Source organism: Salvelinus namaycush, chromosome 29, assembly GCF_016432855.1.
Source record: "Salvelinus namaycush isolate Seneca chromosome 29, SaNama_1.0, whole genome shotgun sequence".
Classification (NCBI taxonomy): Eukaryota; Metazoa; Chordata; class Actinopteri; order Salmoniformes; family Salmonidae; genus Salvelinus; species Salvelinus namaycush.
In genome coordinates, this window is record NC_052335.1 from 32983449 (window position 1) to 33003162 (window position 19714).

The 19714-nt window shown below is 44.3% G+C and overlaps 1 protein-coding gene across 1 annotated transcript in view; it reads right to left on the reverse strand.

Moving 5' to 3' along the window:
• The window catches only part of LOC120024256 (kinesin-like protein KIF26A), a 141757-nt gene that overhangs the window by 33052 nt on the left and 88991 nt on the right, over positions 1–19714 (reverse strand). Inside the window, exon 6 of the mRNA XM_038968450.1 lies at positions 11452–11647. Coding sequence (XP_038824378.1) covers positions 11452–11647 — 196 coding nt within the window. The remainder of the gene's footprint in view (positions 1–11451; positions 11648–19714) is intronic.

Consider the following 19714-nt stretch of genomic DNA (forward strand, 5'->3'; position numbering starts at 1 on the left):
ACCCTTCAGTTGCCTTGCCAAGGATTACCCTTCACGTTTGTTGAGACTTGGATGTGAGACTTGGCAGCATGGGGATATTCCGATTCCCGTACTCCCCACTCCTTCTCCCTCCTGCCTCATCCTCTGGCCCAGGAATATCCCACCAGCGACATGTGGGGATTCTCCAGACTGAAGAGGCCGTCCCTGACCTTAGCATGTCATTGACTTGGGTACTGTAGTATCAAACCAAAACAACAACACTTCATGAGGAATGAAGCTGCTTTGTTTTCTATGAGTCCAGTAAGTACTTGGCTCAGTCTTCCATCTATAGTGTCGAAGCCCACGGCAGCTGGCTAAACACTGACCAGGCTAGTGTAGTGTAGGGTCAGCTCTGACAGCTCCCATTCTCCAAAGGGTTTTTAATGTGCCCATCAAATAGCAGCTGAATCTGCAGTTTATTCTGAAGTGGAGGTTAAGTTCAAAACCGATAACAATCTTGGGACGGCAGCAGTTTTGAAAACGATGTGACCCTGACCAAGTCAAGCGAATCTTAACCTCTAACTCACTCCACCACTAGGAATGGATGGACCAAAGAAGACCACAAGCCTTTTATCAATCTGGTCAATTCAAAAGAAAAAACTCAACCGAAGGATTTTAAATTATTTTCTTTTACAGTTCATGACGTTTAGTTCTTGACAGAACAGTTTAGTCCTGATCTGTAGGCTATAATATACCTGCAGTACCAAATCACAGTAAAACTAACAGTTCAAAGGATAACAAAATTAAAACAAATGAGCTTATACTATCATTTAATTTGCTAAAATGTCTGGTGATGTTCAATACCCAACAGAACCTGTGGCAACAAATCTAAGTGAATGAAGTAATAAAAAATGCTATATGCCGTCGGCAGCAGCTAAGCTGTTGCTGATTTTGGCTGAGCTCCACGTGCTTCGAGTTTGTTGACATTCTACCACCGTTATCATTAGTGACTCAGTCTAGTGACCTGGAAATGTGCCACCCCCAACAGCTGTATCACCAAATTCATCTTGTTCATAAAATATAGCATGTTCCAAATCGCTCCCAATATAGAAGTGCTGTGTCTATCCTGATTCAGTTTCTCCATTTCGATTGCGTTCAACAATAAGCACACATTAACAGTTTCTGGATTAACGTTCCTCTATCGGTTTTGCCTTTTCCATCATCCTAATCGATAAATCAAATCGATCAATTAACGTGTCACTCAGCGAGCAACACAATGCTCCCCCCTCATGAAATATGCATATCCGTACCTCAATTATGTGTCATAATTTTAACAAACCCCAATTAATTGAAAACCACTAATTGAGATTAATACATTCAAATCAGTTCCTTTCATGGTGGCATTAAGCCTCTTACATGAGTTTTAACTCTGCATGTGTGGGTGAAGGTTTATTCTGATTGGCTGACTCAAGTAGCCAGTCTTCCATTCTCCCTTTGTAGACGAAGTGGACCCATTACCACCGACAGTGCTACTCTTCCAGATAGATCAGTCATATACAGTAAGCTCCAAAAGTATTGGGACAGTGACATGTTTTTAGTTGTTTTGACTGTACTCCAGCACTTTGGATTTTAGGGGACCAAAAGCATTGAGACAAATTCACTTATATGTGTATTAAAGTAGTCAAAAGCTAAGTATTTGGTCCCATATTAATATCATAGCATGCACTGATTACATCATTGTTGGGTGTATTTGCTGTTCGTTCTGGTTGTGTTTCAGATTATTTTGTGTCCAATAGAAATTAATGGTAAATAATGTATTGTGTCATTTTGGAGTCACCTTTATTATAAATAAGAATATAATATGTTTCTAAACACTTCTACATTAATGTGGATGCTACCATGAATACAGATAATCCTGAACTATGATGAGTGAGAAAGTTACAGATGACAAATATACCCCCAAGACTTGCTAACCATTACAATAACAGGGGAGGTTAGCATTTTGGGAGGGTATGATATATCTCTCTCTCTCTCTCTCTCTCTCTCTCTCTCTCTCTCTCGCCCATGCCCCCCGCCAGCCCCATTTGACCCAGAAAAAAACCTGCTCTGTATGCTCCAGACAGCCGGCAGACAGAGGGAAAGGTTGAGGAGTTTTAATTTGATTTGAACGGAAGCCAACATGGACACACACCAGTGGTTTTTCCCCTCTCATTTCAAATAGTGCTGAAAGGTTTGGCACCCCGGTGGAGGGAGCAAGGAGAGAGAGAGAGAGAGAGAGAGAGAGAGAGAGAGAGAGAGAGAGAGAGAGAGAGAGAGAGAGAGAGAGAGAGAGAGAGAGAGAGAGAGAGAGAGAGTAAAGATAGAGAGAGAGAGAGAGAGAGAGAGAGAGAGAGAGAGAGAGAGAGAGAGAGAGAGAGAGAGTAGAGAGTAGAGAGATAGCGAGAGAGAGATAAAGATAGCGGGAGAGAGATAAAGATAGCGAGAGAGAGATAAAGATAGCGAGAGAGAGATAAAGATAGCGAGAGAGAGATAAAGAGAGAGAGATAGAGAGAGAGAGAGAGAGAGAGAGAGAGAGAGAGAGAGAGAGAGAGAGAGAGAGAGAGAGAGAGAGAGAGAGAGAGAGAGAGAGAGAGAGTAAAGATAGAGAGAGAGAGAGTAAAGATAGAGAGAGAGAGAGAGAGAGAGAGAGAGAGAGAGAGAGAGAGAGAGAGAGTAGAGAGTAGAGAGATAGCGAGAGAGAGATAAAGATAGCGAGAGAGAGATAAAGATAGCGAGAGAGAGATAAAGATAGCGAGAGAGAGATAGAGATACGGAGAAAGAGCAATAAAGAGAGAGAGATGAAGAGAGAGGAAGAGAGAGAGATAAAAAGAGAGAGATAAAGAGAGAGAGAGATGAAGAGAGAGGGAGAGATAAAGAGAGAGATGAAGAGGGAGAGATAGAGAGAGAGATAAAGAGAGATAAAGAGAGATAGTGAGAGAAAAATGTGTGTCCACATGTGGCTCAGTTGGAGGCGTGCAACACCATGTTTGTGGGTTCGATTCCCATGGGGGACTAGTATGAAAATATATTAACTCACTACTGGAAGTTGCTCTGGATAAGAGTGTCTGCTAAATTACGAAAATGTAGAAAGAGCATACCATGTCTCCACATTGTCATTATGGTCTACTATAGTCCCCAAACATTTATGAGGTTCACCGAACAAAGCCGTACAAGCAATTAAAGACAAGAGAACCAACACCACAACCTGCTAGAGCTTGACGGAACATGCCTCTCCAGCATGGTCCGATTGCTATCATTCACGCCCTGTAAACAGATTCATTTTTATAGCCTAACCACCAGGGCCCGCTTCCTGCAGTGTAACTACAAACAGCTTGAGCATTTACAACCGCAGCAAACAGATAGATTAAGAATTCAATCCCCTGACAATGAGGGTCTCTGTGTCTAGGACTGAATTACAATAGTCTTCCCTCACACGTAACATAGTATCGAGCGAGAAGTTCGGCTTTCTATTTCCCACGAGCGTTAGGGTTGGGGTTAGGCAGCTCGTCAAAGGAGTATTGTGCTGAGGATTTCCGTGAGCGGGCATTGCAATGAGTCTAGTTTACGCTCCGCAAGACATTGTTTAGCTTTCAACTAGACATATTCAGCATTCCGACTACATATTTTCTTCATTCCTTCATTTGCATCCCAATGGGGGACCATTACATACTGTATGTCAGACAACAGGTCAGCTCGGACATTTAAGACTGGTTTCAAAGCTTCCCCAGTGATGTGTGGGTGCCCTCCTCTTCAAAATGTAGACTTGGTTTATTGATAAGATGAAACACAATATTGAATTGGAATCCACTGTGCCAAACCATGTATGCCTCCATCTACAGACTGTTCCCCTTCCTCCCTTTCTCCCCTTGACCCTTCTTTCTTCCTCTATCTGCTCTCTCATCTCTTAGCTCCACCCCTCCCACATCACTACACCCCATCCCTCCTTCCGGTCCTGACAGATCTCAATTCTCAAAGGCTGCGTTTACACAGGCTGCCTAATTCAGATATTTGCTCAATTATTGGCTAAAGATCTGATCTGATTGGTGAAAAGACCAATGAGTGGCAAATTATCAGAATTGGGCTGCCAGTGTAAACACAGCCAAAGCTCTACCTATTTATGCAGTAACAGTAGTAACAGTAACAGTAACCGTAGTAACAGTAGTAACAGTAACAGTAGTAACAATAACAGTAGTAACAGTAACAGTAACCGTAGTAACAGTAGTAACAGTAACAATAGTAACAGCAACAGTAGTAACAGTAACAGTAGTAACCGTAGTAACCGTAGTAGCAGTAACTGTAACAGTCGTAGCAGTAGCAGTAACAACAGTAATAGTAGTAACAGTAGTAACCGTATTAGTAACAGTAGTAACAGTAGTAACACTAGTAACATCGGTAACAGTAGTAACAGTAACAGTAGTAACAGTAACAATAGTAACAGTAGCAGAAACAGTAGTAACAGTAGCAGTAACAGCAGCAACAGCAGTAACAGTAGTAACAGTAGCAGTACCAGTAGTAACAGTAGTAACAGTAACAATATTAACAGTAACAGTAGTAACAGTAGCAGTAGTAACAGTAACAGTAGTAACAGTAACAGTAGTAACAATAACAGTAGTAACAGTAGTAACAGTAACAGTAGTAACAGTAGTAACAGTAACAGTAGTAACAGTAACATTAGTAACAGTAGCAGTAGTAACAGTAGTAACAGTGGTAACAGTGACAGTAACAGTAGTACCAGTAGTAACAGTAACAGTAGTAGCAGTGGCAGTAGTAACAGTAGCAGTAGTAACAGTAGCAGTGGTAACAGTAGTAGCAGTAACAGTAGTAACAGCAGTAACAGTAGTAACAGTAAACGTAGTAGCAGTAGTAACAGCAACAGTAGTAACAGTAGCAGTAGTAATAGTAACAGTAGTAACAGTAATAGTAGTAACAGTAACAGTAACAGTAGTAACAGTAATAGTAGTAACAGTAACAGTAACAGTGACAGTAATAGTAGTAACAGTAACAGTAACAGTAGTAGCGGTAGTAACAGTAACAGTAACAGTAGTAACAGTAACAGTATTAACAGTAGTAACAGTAACCGTAGTAACAGTAGTAGAACTAACTGTAGTAACAACAGTAACAGAAAATACTGTGTAAACAAATAATAATTGCACAGTGTGAAGTCTGAAACACTTTCCCCAGGAAGGAACCACAATCTTTGGCCGTCGGGCGAAGAACTGCAAAGCAGCAAAAAATAATCTGTATTCAAGAGCCACAACGCTTTCCGAGCTCATTGGGCCTCATTAAATGATTTCCTCTGCTTCCTTGATGCGGAGCTCATTAACAATTTTGCAACTTTGTGCCTCAGATGTACGATTAGCGACTTCAAAAAGTTTACGCAGAACTCCTGACAGCAGCAGTCTTGAAGACGAGACGCCTAACAGAACTCAGAATGTGAGATGATAGGATCACAGAGGTATCGCGTTTCTGGCTCTTTTCATGTTAGCCCTCCTGCTGACTTACTGAACAGCAGTAATGAGGAGATACCGAAGAGACATCACCTCATCCCCCACAGTGAATAGTAAAGGAATAGGCTGTTATAGCCTTCCCATCTGCAACTGCCTGTACAGTCACATTAAAACTGCTTGCCACTATAGGGGGTGCTGTTTCGCATTAGCATAATTTGCTCTACAGATTAAACTGCCTAGTACTCAATTCTTGCTCGTACAATATGCATATTATTGTTATTATTGGATAGAAAACACTCTCTAGTTTCTATAGCCGTTTGAATTATGTCTCTGAGTGGAACAGAACTCATTCTACAGCACTTTTCCTGATATGGAGTGAGATTTCAGAAATCTTGGCCTCTGGTCCCGGGTCAGTTTTAAAGTCCCTGTGAATCCTATGAGGATACAAACACTGCCCACGCCTTCCTCTAGATGTCAGTAAGAGGTGACAATTTGAATGGAGTCGATTGCGCAATCAGGGCCTGTATAAAAGAGCACAAGGCGGAAGTGGCTTTCTTTTCCTGCTGCGCCTGACGCACGAAGGACGTCGGACTGGCTCTCTTTCCAAGCTTTGGTTTAGCCACTTATATATCGCCGGTCATGTTTTTACTCGTTATAGGTGTTAAAAACATCATAAGGTAGTTAATTTAAACCGTTTTATAGCAATTTATATCCGTTTAGTGCGATTTTGAGGCATTTCTTTGTGATGCACTTTGAAGCGCCGGGCACGTTTCCAGTACCGGTCGAACGTTAGTGGGCATTTCGACGGACAAGAGGACATCTTTCGACCAAAAGAAGATTAGACCCAAGAAAGGATACATTGCCCAAGATTCTGATGGAAGATCACCTCATAGTAAGAAATATTTAAGATGATAAATCGTTGTTCTGTCGAAAAATTTTAAACGCATATTCCGCCATTTTTTTTGGTATAGCTTCGCTTGGCGAACCCTGTATTGCACAGTAAGGATAATTTTAGAAATGTAATTCAGCGATTGCATTAAGAACTAATTTGTCTTTCGATTGCTGTCCACCCTATATTTTTTAGTAAAGTTTATGATTAGTTATTCATTACGCCAGATCACTGTCCAAAATGGCGCCCGACATTTTCAGGCTAGTTTTGCTAGTATTGTCATTGTATAACCACGTTTTTTTGTGGCTAAATATGCACATTTTCGAACAAACTCTATATGTATGTTGTAATATGATGTTACAGGAGTGTCATCGGAAGAATTCTGAGAAGGTTAGTGAAAAAATTAATATATTTTGGCGATGATTACGTTATCGCTCTCTTTGGCTTGAATCAATGCTCGGGTAACGTTTGCACATGTGGTATGCTAATATAACGATTTATTGTGTTTTCGCTGTAAAACACTTAGAACATCTGAAATATTGTCTGAATTCACAAGATCTGTGTCTTTCCATTGCTGTGAGCTGTGTATTTTTAAGAAATGTTTTATGATTAGTAATTAGGTAATACATGTTGCTCTCTGTATTTATTCTAGTCGAGTTGTGATGGTGGGTGCAATTGTAAACTATGATTTCTACCTGAAATATGCACATTTTTCTAACAAAACCTATCCTATACAATAAATATGTTATCAGACTGTCATCTGATGAGGTTTTTTCTTGGTTAGTGGCTATCAATATCTTTATTTGGCCGAATTGGTGATAGCACCTGATGGAGTAAGAAACTGATGGAGTTAGAAAAGTGGTGTCTTTTGCTAACGTGGTTAGCTAATAGATTTGCATATTTTGTCTTCCCTGTAAAACATTTTAAAAATCTGAAATGGTGGCTTTATTCACAAGATCTGTATCTTTCATTTGGTGTCTTGGACTTGTGATTTAATGATATTTAGATGCTACTATTTAATTGTGACGCTATGCTAGCGATGCTAATCAGTGTGGGGGGGGTGGGGGGTGATCCCGGATCCGGGGTTGAGAGGCGTGAAAAGTTAACTCGTCTTACTTTGTGGGGAGAATGATGAGACAAAGGGAAAACGTTTAAGTTTTGGGCCAAAACGCCACCATGATTGAGAGAAATGTTCATATTAAAATTACAATCAGAGATTGAGAGTTATTTTCAAGAGTTGAAGACATAAGTCAAATGGCCAATCATCTGGTGCCTGTACAGTAGCACAAACCAGTCATGTGGGGGATTGATGGGACTACAAAAAATGGTTAGGTTCTAGACCAAAACTCTGATTTAGAGAAACATCCAATCAGAGATTTCCAGTTATGTCAATACTTCCAAGACATAAGTCGAATGGCCAACCAGAGTGACTGAAGCTAAAGGGGAGGGGGCTGGCATTGGGGGGGGGGGGGGGGGGGGGGGGGGGGGGGGTCATTCTGTGGCCATCCATGCCAGTTTCAAGCAGCTTTTGGCACCACATCCATGGGCTCCCAGGGAGTGAGGAATCACTTGGCCTCCAGGAGCAGGGCCACTCAGGAAGCCCTTGGGCTCCATGGTGAGTGAGGAGGTGCCAAATTGGCCCACAGACAGACAACCATGGTGCACTTCACCATGATGTCAGCATTCACAATGAAATCAAAGATACATGCACCTTGGTCCGAATGAAGGTATTCCAGAAGCCCGTATTGTCCATATAGCGGGGAGCTGTTGTGAGGGGATATAAGGACATAAGCCAATACCTCGCATGCTTTAGTCCACCTGTCAGTCTACTGGCTGGCCTGTGAGACGAGGAGGGAGGGGCTGTATCAGGACCCGTGTCTAATCCACTTTAGGATAATCGCTTCACGCTGTGTAATCTCCACTGAGCAGCACAGGCCTGGCGCTGGATTTGACAATGAACTCTGACGGCTACTCATTTGATCTGCAGCCAAGTCAGAGCCGAGCATTAACGAGACTAAACCCAATGCCTGCTTACACGAGGTGTGAGGGAGGACAGAGATGGGGAGGGGGGGGACCAAGGTTCCTGAACACATTACGTAATGTCTAGTCTCGTAAACAACCCTGGACAGATGTTTTACAGTGAAGCCCAGAAGTAGCAGTTGTTTACGGGCAAACTTCAGGTTATAAATTGCTATGAGCTGTCTCTGCTTGGAATTCATGAAGCGGAGCGGCAAACTTCAGGTTATAAATTGCTATGAGCTGTCTCTGCTTGGAATTCATGAAGCGGAGCGGCTAACTACGCTGAAACAAATGTCGACTCGAAACTTGTAAAAATGGAAAAACACAGCTCTTCATCTTGTATCTGACAGTGTGAAAGCGTATCAACGACTAGAAGAGGAGGTGAGAGAGGAGGTGAGATGCCAACAGATGGGGAGTGGAAAAAGAGCAGCTTGCGCTGTCTACGTAGATGAAAATTCATGGCTTCCAATGAGCATGACTATACAATCCCTGTCAGATAGAGTGGTGGTAGCAGACCAAAACACCCACACTTACTCATCCTCGTTGTAATCCATCAGAAAATGTTGTTTCAGCAAACTCATAGATTAACAGACATTATTCTGTTAGATTGGTTGCTGAATCTGAGTACAATACGTGTGTTTGAGGGTATCTGAGAGTGATGGTGTGTTTTGCATTAGATCAACACACCATTGTCTTAGTCAATCAGGACAATGAGCCTTTAGTCAATAGCAGAAAGGTGAGTTGATTTAGCTTCACAAAAAAGCAGTTGATTTGCAAAAGGAATCTCTCCTAAACAAAATGTTCCCACCTTGGTTCTAGGCCTCTCATCGCACTGATTCACACAGATACCCATGCCCTCAAAACACAAACACTTTCAAATACTTTTTTCTCACAAACCGACCCCCATTCTGTGAGCGGATTGTTCTCCACACAGATTATCACCTCCGAATGTCGTTGACCACTCTCCCCACTCACCAAATCACACTCACAATTTTTCCCACTGATACAGCCTGTCACTCACTCGATGAGAGGAATGCTCCATGGCATATGGACCGGGATTCATAAAATGCCAACGGCCTGGGAATCGGCGAGACGGGTCTCGCACACAAGCCCACAGCGGAGATGTTATCCTGACCTTTTACTTTAGACCAGCGTAACACCAGCATAACAAATAGGCTTCAGCAAAGTGTCCTTTGTATAAACCCACCCCACCCTATTTGTATAAACCCACCCTTTGTATAAACCACACCCACCCTATAACATGACATCCCAAAAGGGCTCTACTGAGAATACAATGAAACTCACTACGAATTATAACATTAGGAGTCAAAACTACAGTTGTAGTCGGAGGTTAACATACACTTACGTTGGACACTTACAAACTATAGTTTTGGCAAGTCGGTTAGGACATCTACTTTGTGCATGACACAAGTAATTTTTCTAACAATTGTTTACAGACAGATTATTTCACTTATAATTCACTGTTTCACAATTCCAGTGGGTCAGAAGTTCACATACACTAAGTTGACTGTGCCTTTAAATGGCTTGGAAAATTCCAGAAAATGATGTCATGGATTTCGAGGCTTCTGATAGGCTAATTGACATCATTTGAGTCAATTGGAGGTGTACCTGATGTATTTCAAGGCCTACCTTCAAACTCAGTGCCTCTTTGACTGACATCATGGGAAAATCTAAAGAAACCAGCCAAGACCTCAGAAAAATAATTGTAGACTTCCACAAGTCTGGTTCATCCTTGGGAGCAATTTCCAAACGCCTGAAGGTACCACCTTCATCTGAACAAACAATAGTACGCAAGTATAAACACCATGGGACCACGCAGCCGTCATACCGCTCAGGAAGGAGACGCGTTCTGTCTCCTAGAGATGAACGTACTTTGGTGTGAAAAATGCACATCAATCCCAGAACAACAGCAAAGGACCTTGTCAAGATGCTGGAGGAAACAGGTACAGAAGTACCCATATCCACAGTAAAACGAGTCCTATATCGACATAACCTGAAAGGCCACTCAGCAAGGAAGAAGCCACTGCTCCAAAACCGCCATAAAAAAGCCAGACTACAGTTTGCAACTGCACATGGGGATAAAGATCGTACTTTTTGGAGAAATGTCCTCTGGTCTGATGAAACAAAAATAGAACTGTTTGGCCATAACGACCATCGTTATGTTTGGAGGAAAAAGGGGGAGGCTTGCAATCCGAAGAACACCATCCCAACCGTGAAGCACAGGGGTGGCAGCATCATGTTGTGGGGTGCTTTGCTGCAAGAGGGACTGGTGCACTTCACAAAATAGATGGCATCATGAGGGAGGAAAATTATGTGGATATATTGAAGCAACATCTCAAGACATCAGTCAGGAAGTTAAAGCTTGGTCGCAAATGGGTCTTCCAAATGGACAATGACGCCAAGCATACTTACAAAGTTGTGGAAAATGGCTTAAGAACAACAAAGTCAAGGTGTTGGAATAGCCATCACAAAGCCCTGACCTCAATCTTATAGAACAATTGTGGGCAGAACTGAAAAAGCGTGTGCGCGCAAGGAGGCCTACAAACCTGACTCAGTTACACCAGCTCTATCAGGGGGAATTGGCCAAAATTCACCCAACTTATTGTGGGAAGCTTGTGGAAGGCTACCCGAAATGTTTGACCCAAGTTAAACAATTTAAAGGCAATGCTACCAAATACTAATTGAGTGTATGTAAACTTCTGACCCACTGGGAATGTGATGAAATAAATAAAAGCTGAAATAAATCACTCTCTCTACTATTATTCTGACATTTCACATTCTTAAAATAAAGTGGTGATCCTAACTGACCTAAAACAGTTTTAACTAGGATTAAATGTCAGGAATTGTGAAAGACTGAGTGTAAATGTATTTGGCTAAGGTGTATGTAAACTTCCAACTTCAACTGTATGTTAAACCAATGACATAGTACTATGACCGGACGGTACTGTCTGTTACTCTACGCTACCTGATACCTGACGATACCATGCCACTGACTCCACATGGTAACAATTTTACCACCAAGCAAAAAAGATACCAAAGTTGAAGTGAAAGAAAGTCTACAATCCCAAACGGTCTTACCTTTCCCATCCCCGGGGTGTCTTTGACCTTTAAACCGGCCCGGAGGAGGCATGGCGGCACGGCAGGCGGGGACAGCTGCAGGGCGCCGCTGAAGCCACCTGTGTAGACCAGGGGCTCGGCAGGTTCGGGCGGAGACTGGAGCTGAGGCTGCTGGGGCTTCTTCCGCTTGGACGAGAGGCTGAGCTTCTGGGCGGCCCTGTGGAGAGGGAAAGACGAGTTGTGATGAAGAGTGTGGGGGAGTCCAGCAGTTCTCAGAAATCTTCAGGACAGTGTTCACCTTACTTGAGGATGATTTGACACTTGAAATGAACAAGTAGGTTCCCTTGATTTGCATATACCCTTGAGGCCTTTCTTAGATAGCAGTCATGATGAAAGGAGCATGTTCATGGACCATCACTTTTTAGTATATACCCTTTAAGCTAGGCTGGAAAACACTTCAAAAGGTTGGTCCATACGTCACACGTCAAAAAGCAAACTCCTGATATCTCAAAGGCTTTAGAGCCCGAATCGGAGAGCAGTATTGACTTAATAATTCCATAGCTAGGTCGTGTCTTCAAGACTTTTATAAAAACATGATCAAGAGTGAACAGACACATTTTGGCCAGTATTGATCGGCTGTCTGGAATCCAAGGTCATTATGCTGTCATCATGTCTGCAACTAAGTACGACTAGTGTTCTCAGTCTGCATAAGTAAAGGTTCACACACACACACACACACACACACACACACACACACACACACACACACACACACACACACACACACACACACACACACACACACACACACACACACACACACACACACACACACACACACTCATGCCAGAGGGGGGTCAGAGTACGTCCTCGTCTCCTTTCAGCTGTCACGGTGCACGTTGAACACTTTGCCCTGGCCTGCCTTCAAACAGCCGCTCTACTTTCCCCCTGTCAACAAGACAGCTGCTTCATGTCACCCCTCTTCAGACAGATGATTAAAGTCAGCAGTGAAGGGGAGTGGAAGTCCAAATTCAATGTTGTTTAATACAGTCCAGGGATTTGACCAGTGTGTTATGCTGTTAGAGAAAGTCCAGGGATTTGACCAGTGTGTTATGTATGCTGTTAGAGAAAGTGGAAAATAATAGGTCTGGAGGTACATGAAGACATATCGCTAGGCTCCACCGTTGACAGTTAAGCCATGAATGAAAGATAGAAGTTCCAGGTTACGGCCAAACCACATCCATCAACTTAACCCACACTTTAATCGGCTGGGTCAACCCACGGGGGGGTTCAGTTCTAGCTGTTCGCCAGCAGGGGCACTGTGAGAGAGAGAGAGAGAGAGAGAGAGAGAGAGAGAGAGAGAGAGAGAGAGAGAGAGAGAGAGAGAGAGAGAGAGAGAGAGAGAGAGAGAGAGAGAGAGAGAGAGAGAGAGAGAGAGAGAGAGAGAGAGAGAGAGAGAGAGAGACAGAGAGACAGAGAGACAGAGAGACAGAGAGACAGAGAGAGAGAGAGAGTTTTGGAATGCCCTTTTGAGTTTTACATAATGCATGTCATGCCAATAAAGCACCTTGAATTGAGAGAAAGAGAGAGGGTCTGTCTATCTGTGTCTGTCCCGGCAGGGGGTCGATGTAGAAACTCCACTCTCAGCGCATCTGTACTCTTACTCCTCACTTCCCTCCTGTCCCTCTTTCTCTCTGTCCCTCACTTCCCTCTTTCCTTTCCATTTGTCTCTTTCAGACACTTCACCAGAACATAATCAGGGAACACCGTGTAATCACACCCTCCATGAAGGACACAGCACGAAGCCCCCCTGGGAATCGACTCTATGTGTGCTGTGCTGTGTTTGTGTGTGTGGTGTGTGTGTTTGTGTTTATGGTGTGTGTGTATGTGTGTGTGTTTGTGTTTGTGGTGTGTGTGTATGTGTGTGTGGTGTGCAGGTGTAAGCGCACATTTATGCGTGTGTGTGTGTGTGTGTGCGTGTGTGCGTGTGTGTGTGTGTGTGTGTGTGTGTGTGTGTGTGTGTGTGTGTGTGTGTGTGTGTGTGTGTGTGTGTGTGTGTGTGTGTGTGTGTGTGTGTGTTAGGGCGTTTGTGCTTGACATACAATGTGGATAACACACAGACAAAAAAGGGAATGAGTTGTGTGAGTAAGAAAGTGCGTGTCTGACGTGTCTTTGCATGTGAGGGTATGTTTTTTACGTGTGTATGCATGTGTGTGTGTGTGTGTGTGTGTGTGTGTGTGTGTGTGTGTGTGTGTGTGTGTGTGTGTGTGTGTGTGTGTGTGTGTGTGTGTGTGTGTGTGTGTGTGTGTGTGTGTGTGTGTGTGTGTGTGTGTGTGTGTGTGTGTGTGTGTGTGTGTGTGTGTGTGTGTGTGTGTCTGTGGGACGGACTGAAAGCTCAGGTCCCACTAGGAGAGAATAGTGTGTGTGTGTGTGTGTGTGTGTGTGTGTGTGTGTGTGTGTGTGTGTGTGTGTGTGTGTGTGTGTGTGTGTGTCAGACAGAAAGGATGGAGACAGTGCAATGCTGGCAACAGAACTCATCGGCGCCAAACTGATCCTGGGGGACAGGGCTGCAGCTGAAACAGTCTGCCTCACAAATGGCACCCTATTCCCCATGTAGTGTATTACTTTTGCACCCTCCCTCTCTCCCTCCCATAAGGGCTCTGGTCAAAAGGAGTACACTATATAGGGAATAGGGAGCCATTGAGGACATTGGAAATTAAGAGGACCAAATGCACAGTGAAAGCCTTATTATGCACTCTATGTGTATGTTAAGGCAAAGTAAATGTTAGTTTTTTAATAAAGCCAGCAGAGGACTCTGAAGTGAACGTAACGCTGTATCTGGGGAGAAAGACGCTGACATTTACATGTACATCTACAGTTCATTATATTGGCAGTGTTTGTTTAGAGGGGAGAGAGGAGGGGAGAGAGAGAGAGAAGCAGGAGAGAGAGAGAGAGGAAGAGAGGAGAGGGGAGAGGGGAGCAGGAGAGAGAGACAGAGAGAGAGAGAGAGAGAGAGAGAGAGAGAGAGAGAGAGGAGCTGGAGAGAGGAGGGGAGAGAGGAGCAGGAGAGAGAGAGAGGGAGAGAGAGAGGAAGAGGAGAGAGAGAGGGGAGAGAGGAGCAGGAGAGAGGAGAGGGGAGAGAAGAGCAGGAGAGAGAGAGACAGGGAGAGAGGAGAGGGGAGCAGGTGAGAGAGAGAGAGAGGAAGAGGAGCAGGAGAGACGAGAGGGAGAGACGAACAAGGACATATAAGGGGGTGGGGGCAGGAGAGGGAGAGAGAGAGAAGCAGGGGAGAGGAGAGGGAGAGCAAACAAGGATATATAAGTGGGAGGGGGGACAGGAGAGGGAGAGAGGAGCAGGAGAGAGGAGAGGGAGAGCGAACAATGATATATAAGTGGGAGGGGGGGCAGGAGAGGGAGAGAGAGAGGAAAAGGAGGAGGAATAAGGGGTGGTATCCACACACAGCATCCACCTTTGAAGACAAAGCCCTTACCTCAACCACCTTGACTGTCTGTGAAAGCCCCCCCCCTCATTATCCCCCCTACATCTACCCCATTTTCCCCTGGGCCTACTCACACAAAGCGCTCCACTCCCCACAACCACAACACTGGGAAGAGACCCACCCACACTATATTACCAACAAGAGACCCACACACTCTATATTAACAAGAAGAGACCCATTCACACTATACTACCAAGAGACCCACCCACACTATATTAACAAGAAGAGACCCACCCACACTATACTACCAAGAGACCCACCCACACTAAATGTCCAAGAAGAGACCCACCCATACTATACTACCAAGAGACCCACCACACTATATTACCAAGAAGAAACCCACCACACTTTACTACCAACAAGAGACCCACCACACTATAAAACCAGGAAGTGACCCACCCACACTATACTACAAAGATACCCACCCACACTATACCGCCAAGAAGAGATCCAACCACACTATATTACCAAGAAGAGACCCACCCACACTATACCACCAAGAAGAGACCCACCCACACTATAAAACAAAGACGTGACCCATCCACACTATACTACCAACAAGAGACTCACCACAGTATAAGACCAGGAAGTGACCCACCCACACTATACTACAAAGATACCCACCCACACTATACCACCATGAAGAGACCCACCCACACTATATTACCAAGAAGAGACCCACCCACACTATACCACCAAGAAGAGACCCACCCACACTAAATTACCAAGAAGAGACCCACCACACTATACTACCAAGAAGATACCGACCCACACTATACTACCAAGAAGAGACCCACTACACTACATTAACGAGAAGAAACCCACCACACAATACTACCAAGAGACCCACCCACACCATACTACCAAGAAGAGACCCACCCACACTAAATTACCAAGAAGAGACCCACCACACTATACTACCAAGAAGAGACCGACCAACACTATATTACCAAGAAGAAACCCACCACACAATACTACCAAGAGACCCACCCACACCATACTACCAAGAGACCCACCCACACTAAATAACCAAGAAGAGACACTATACTACCAAGAAGTGACCCACCACACTAATACTACCAAGAGATCCACCCACACTACATTACCAAGAAGATACCCACCCACACTATACCATCAAGAAGAGACCCGCTCACACTATACTACCAAGAAGAGACCCACCACACTATACTACCAAGAGACCCACCAGCACTAAATTACCAAGAAGTGAACCACCCACACTATACTACCAACAAGAGACCCACCACAGTATAACACCAAGAAGAGACCCACACACACTATACTACGAAGAGACCCACCATCACTAAATTACCAAGAACAGACCCACCACACTTTTCTACCAACAGACCCACCCACACCATACTACCAAGAGACCCACCCACACTAAATTACCAAGAAGAGACCCACCCCATCTATACTAGCAAGAGACCCACCCACACTAAATTACCAAGACGTGACCCACCACACAATACTACCAAGAGACCCACCCACACCATACTACCAAGAGACCCACCCACGCTAAATTACCAAGAAGAGACCTACCACACTATACTACCAAGAAAAGACCCACCCACACTATACTACCAACAAGAGACCCACCACACTATATTACCGAGAAGAAACCCACCACACTTTACTACCAACAAGAGACCTACCACACTATACAACCAAGAAAAGACTCACCCACAATATACTACCAACAAGAGACCCACCACACTATATTACCAAGAAGAAACCCACCACACTTTACTACCAACAAGAGACCCACCACACTATAAGACCAGGAAGAGACCCACCACACTATAAAACCAAGAAGAGACCCACCACACTATAACACCAGGAAGTGACCCACCCACACTATACTACCAACAAGAGACCCACCCACACTATACCACCAAGAAGAGACCCACCCACACTATAAAACAAAGACGTGACCCATCCACACTATACTACCAACAAGAGACTCACCACACTATAAGACCAGGAAGTGACCCACCCACACTATACTACAAAGATACCCACCCACACTATACCACCAAGAAGAGACCCACCCACACTATATTACCAAGAAGAGACCCTACCCACACTATACCACCAAGAAGAGACCCACCCACACTAAATTACCAAAAAGAGACCCACCACACTATACTACCAAGAAGATACCGACCCACACTAAATTACCAAGAAGAGACCCACCACACTATACTACCAAGAAGAGACCGACCAACACTATATTACCAAGAAGAAACCCACCACACAATACTACCAAGAGACCCACCCACACCATACTACCAAGAGACCCACCCACACTAAATAACCAAGAAGAGACCCGCCCACACTATACTACCAAGAGACCCACCCACACCATACTACCAAGAGACCCACCCACACTAAATAACCAAGAAGAGACCCACCACACTACATTAACGAGAAGAAACCCACCACACAATACTACCAAGAGACCCACCCACACCATACTACCAAGAAGAGACCCACCCACACTAAATTACCAAGAAGAGACCCACCACACTATACTACCAAGAAGAGACCGACCAACACTATATTACCAAGAAGAAACCCACCACACAATACTACCAAGAGACCCACCCACACCATACTACCAAGAGACCCACCCACACTAAATAACCAAGAAGAGACCCGCCCACACTATACTACCAAGAAGAGACCCACCACACTATACTACCAAGAAGAGACACACCAAACTATATTATCAACAAGAGACCCACCCACGCTACAAAACCAAGAAGAGACCCACCCACACTATACTACCAAGAAGAGACCCACCACACTATACTAGCAAGAAGAGACCCACCCACACCATACTACCAAGAAGAGACCCACCACACTATACTACCAATAAGAGACCCACCCACACCATATTACCAAGAAGAGACCCACCCACACCATACTACCAAGAAGAGACCCACCCACACCATATTACCAAGAAGAGACCCACCCACACCATACTACCAAGAAAAGACCCACCCACACTATACTACCAACAAGAGACCCACCACACTATATTACCGAAGAAACCCACCACACTTTACTACCAACAAGAGACCTACCACACTATACAACCAAGAAAAGACTCACCCACAATATACTACCAACAAGAGACCCACCACACTATATTACCAAGAAGAAACCCACCACACTTTACTACCAACAAGAGACCCACCACACTATAAAACCAAGAAGAGACCCACCACACTATAAGACCAGGAAGTGACCCACCCACACTATACTACCAACAAGAGACACCCCACACTATAAAACCAAGAAGAGACCCACCACACTATAAGACCAGGAAGTGACCCACCCACACTATACTACCAACAAGAGACCCACCCACACTATATTACCAAATAGAGACCCACCCACACTATACCACCAAGAAGAGACCCACCCACACTATAAAACAAAGACGTGACCCATCCACACTATACTACCAACAAGAGACTCACCACACTATAAGACCAGGAAGTGACCCACCCACACTATACTACAAAGATACCCACCCACACTATACCACCAAGAAGAGACCCACCCACACTATATTACCAAGAAGAGACCCACCCACACTATACCACCAAGAAGAGACCCACCCACACTAAATTACCAAGAAGAGACCCACCACACTATACTACCAAGAAGAGACCGACCAACACTATATTACCAAGAAGAAACCCACCACACAATACTACCAAGAGACCCACCCACACCATACTACCAAGAGACCCACCCACACTAAATAACCAAGAAGAGACCCACCCACACTATACTACCAAGAGACCCACCCACACCATACTACCAAGAGACCCACCCACACTAAATAACCAAGAAGAGACCCACCACACTACATTAACGAGAAGAAACCCACCACACAATACTATCAAGAGACCCACCCACACCATACTACCAAGAAGAGACCCACCCACACTAAATTACCAAGAAGAGACCCACCACACTATACTACCAAGAAGAGACCGACCAACACTATATTACCAAGAAGAAACCCACCACACAATACTACCAAGAGACCCACCCACACCATACTACCAAGAGACTCACCCACACTAAATAACCAAGAAGAGACCCGCCCACACTATACTACCAAGAAGAGACCCACCACACTATACTACCAAGAAGAGACACACCAAACTATATTATCAACAAGAGACCCACCCACGCTACAAAACCAAGAAGAGACCCACCCACACTATACTACCAAGAAGAGACCCACCACACTATACTACCAAGAAGAGACCCACCACACTATACTACCAATAAGAGACCCACCCACACCATATTACCAAGAAGAGACCCACCCACACCATACTACCAAGAAGAGACCCACCCACACCATATTACCAAGAAGAGACCCACCCACACCATACTACCAAGAAGAGACCCACCCACACTATACTACCAAGAAGAGACACACCAAACTATATTATCAACAAGAGACCCACCCACGCTACAAAACCAAGAAGAGACCCACCCACACTATACTATCAAAAGACCCACCCACACTATACAACCAAGAGACCCACCCGCACTAAATTACCAAAAATATATCCACCCACACTATATTACCAAGACGATACCCAACCACACTATACCTTCAAGATGAGACCCACCCACACTAAATTACCAAGAAGAGACCCACCACACTATACTACCAAGAAGAGACCCACCACACTATACTACCAAGAAGAGACTCACCCACACTATAATACTAA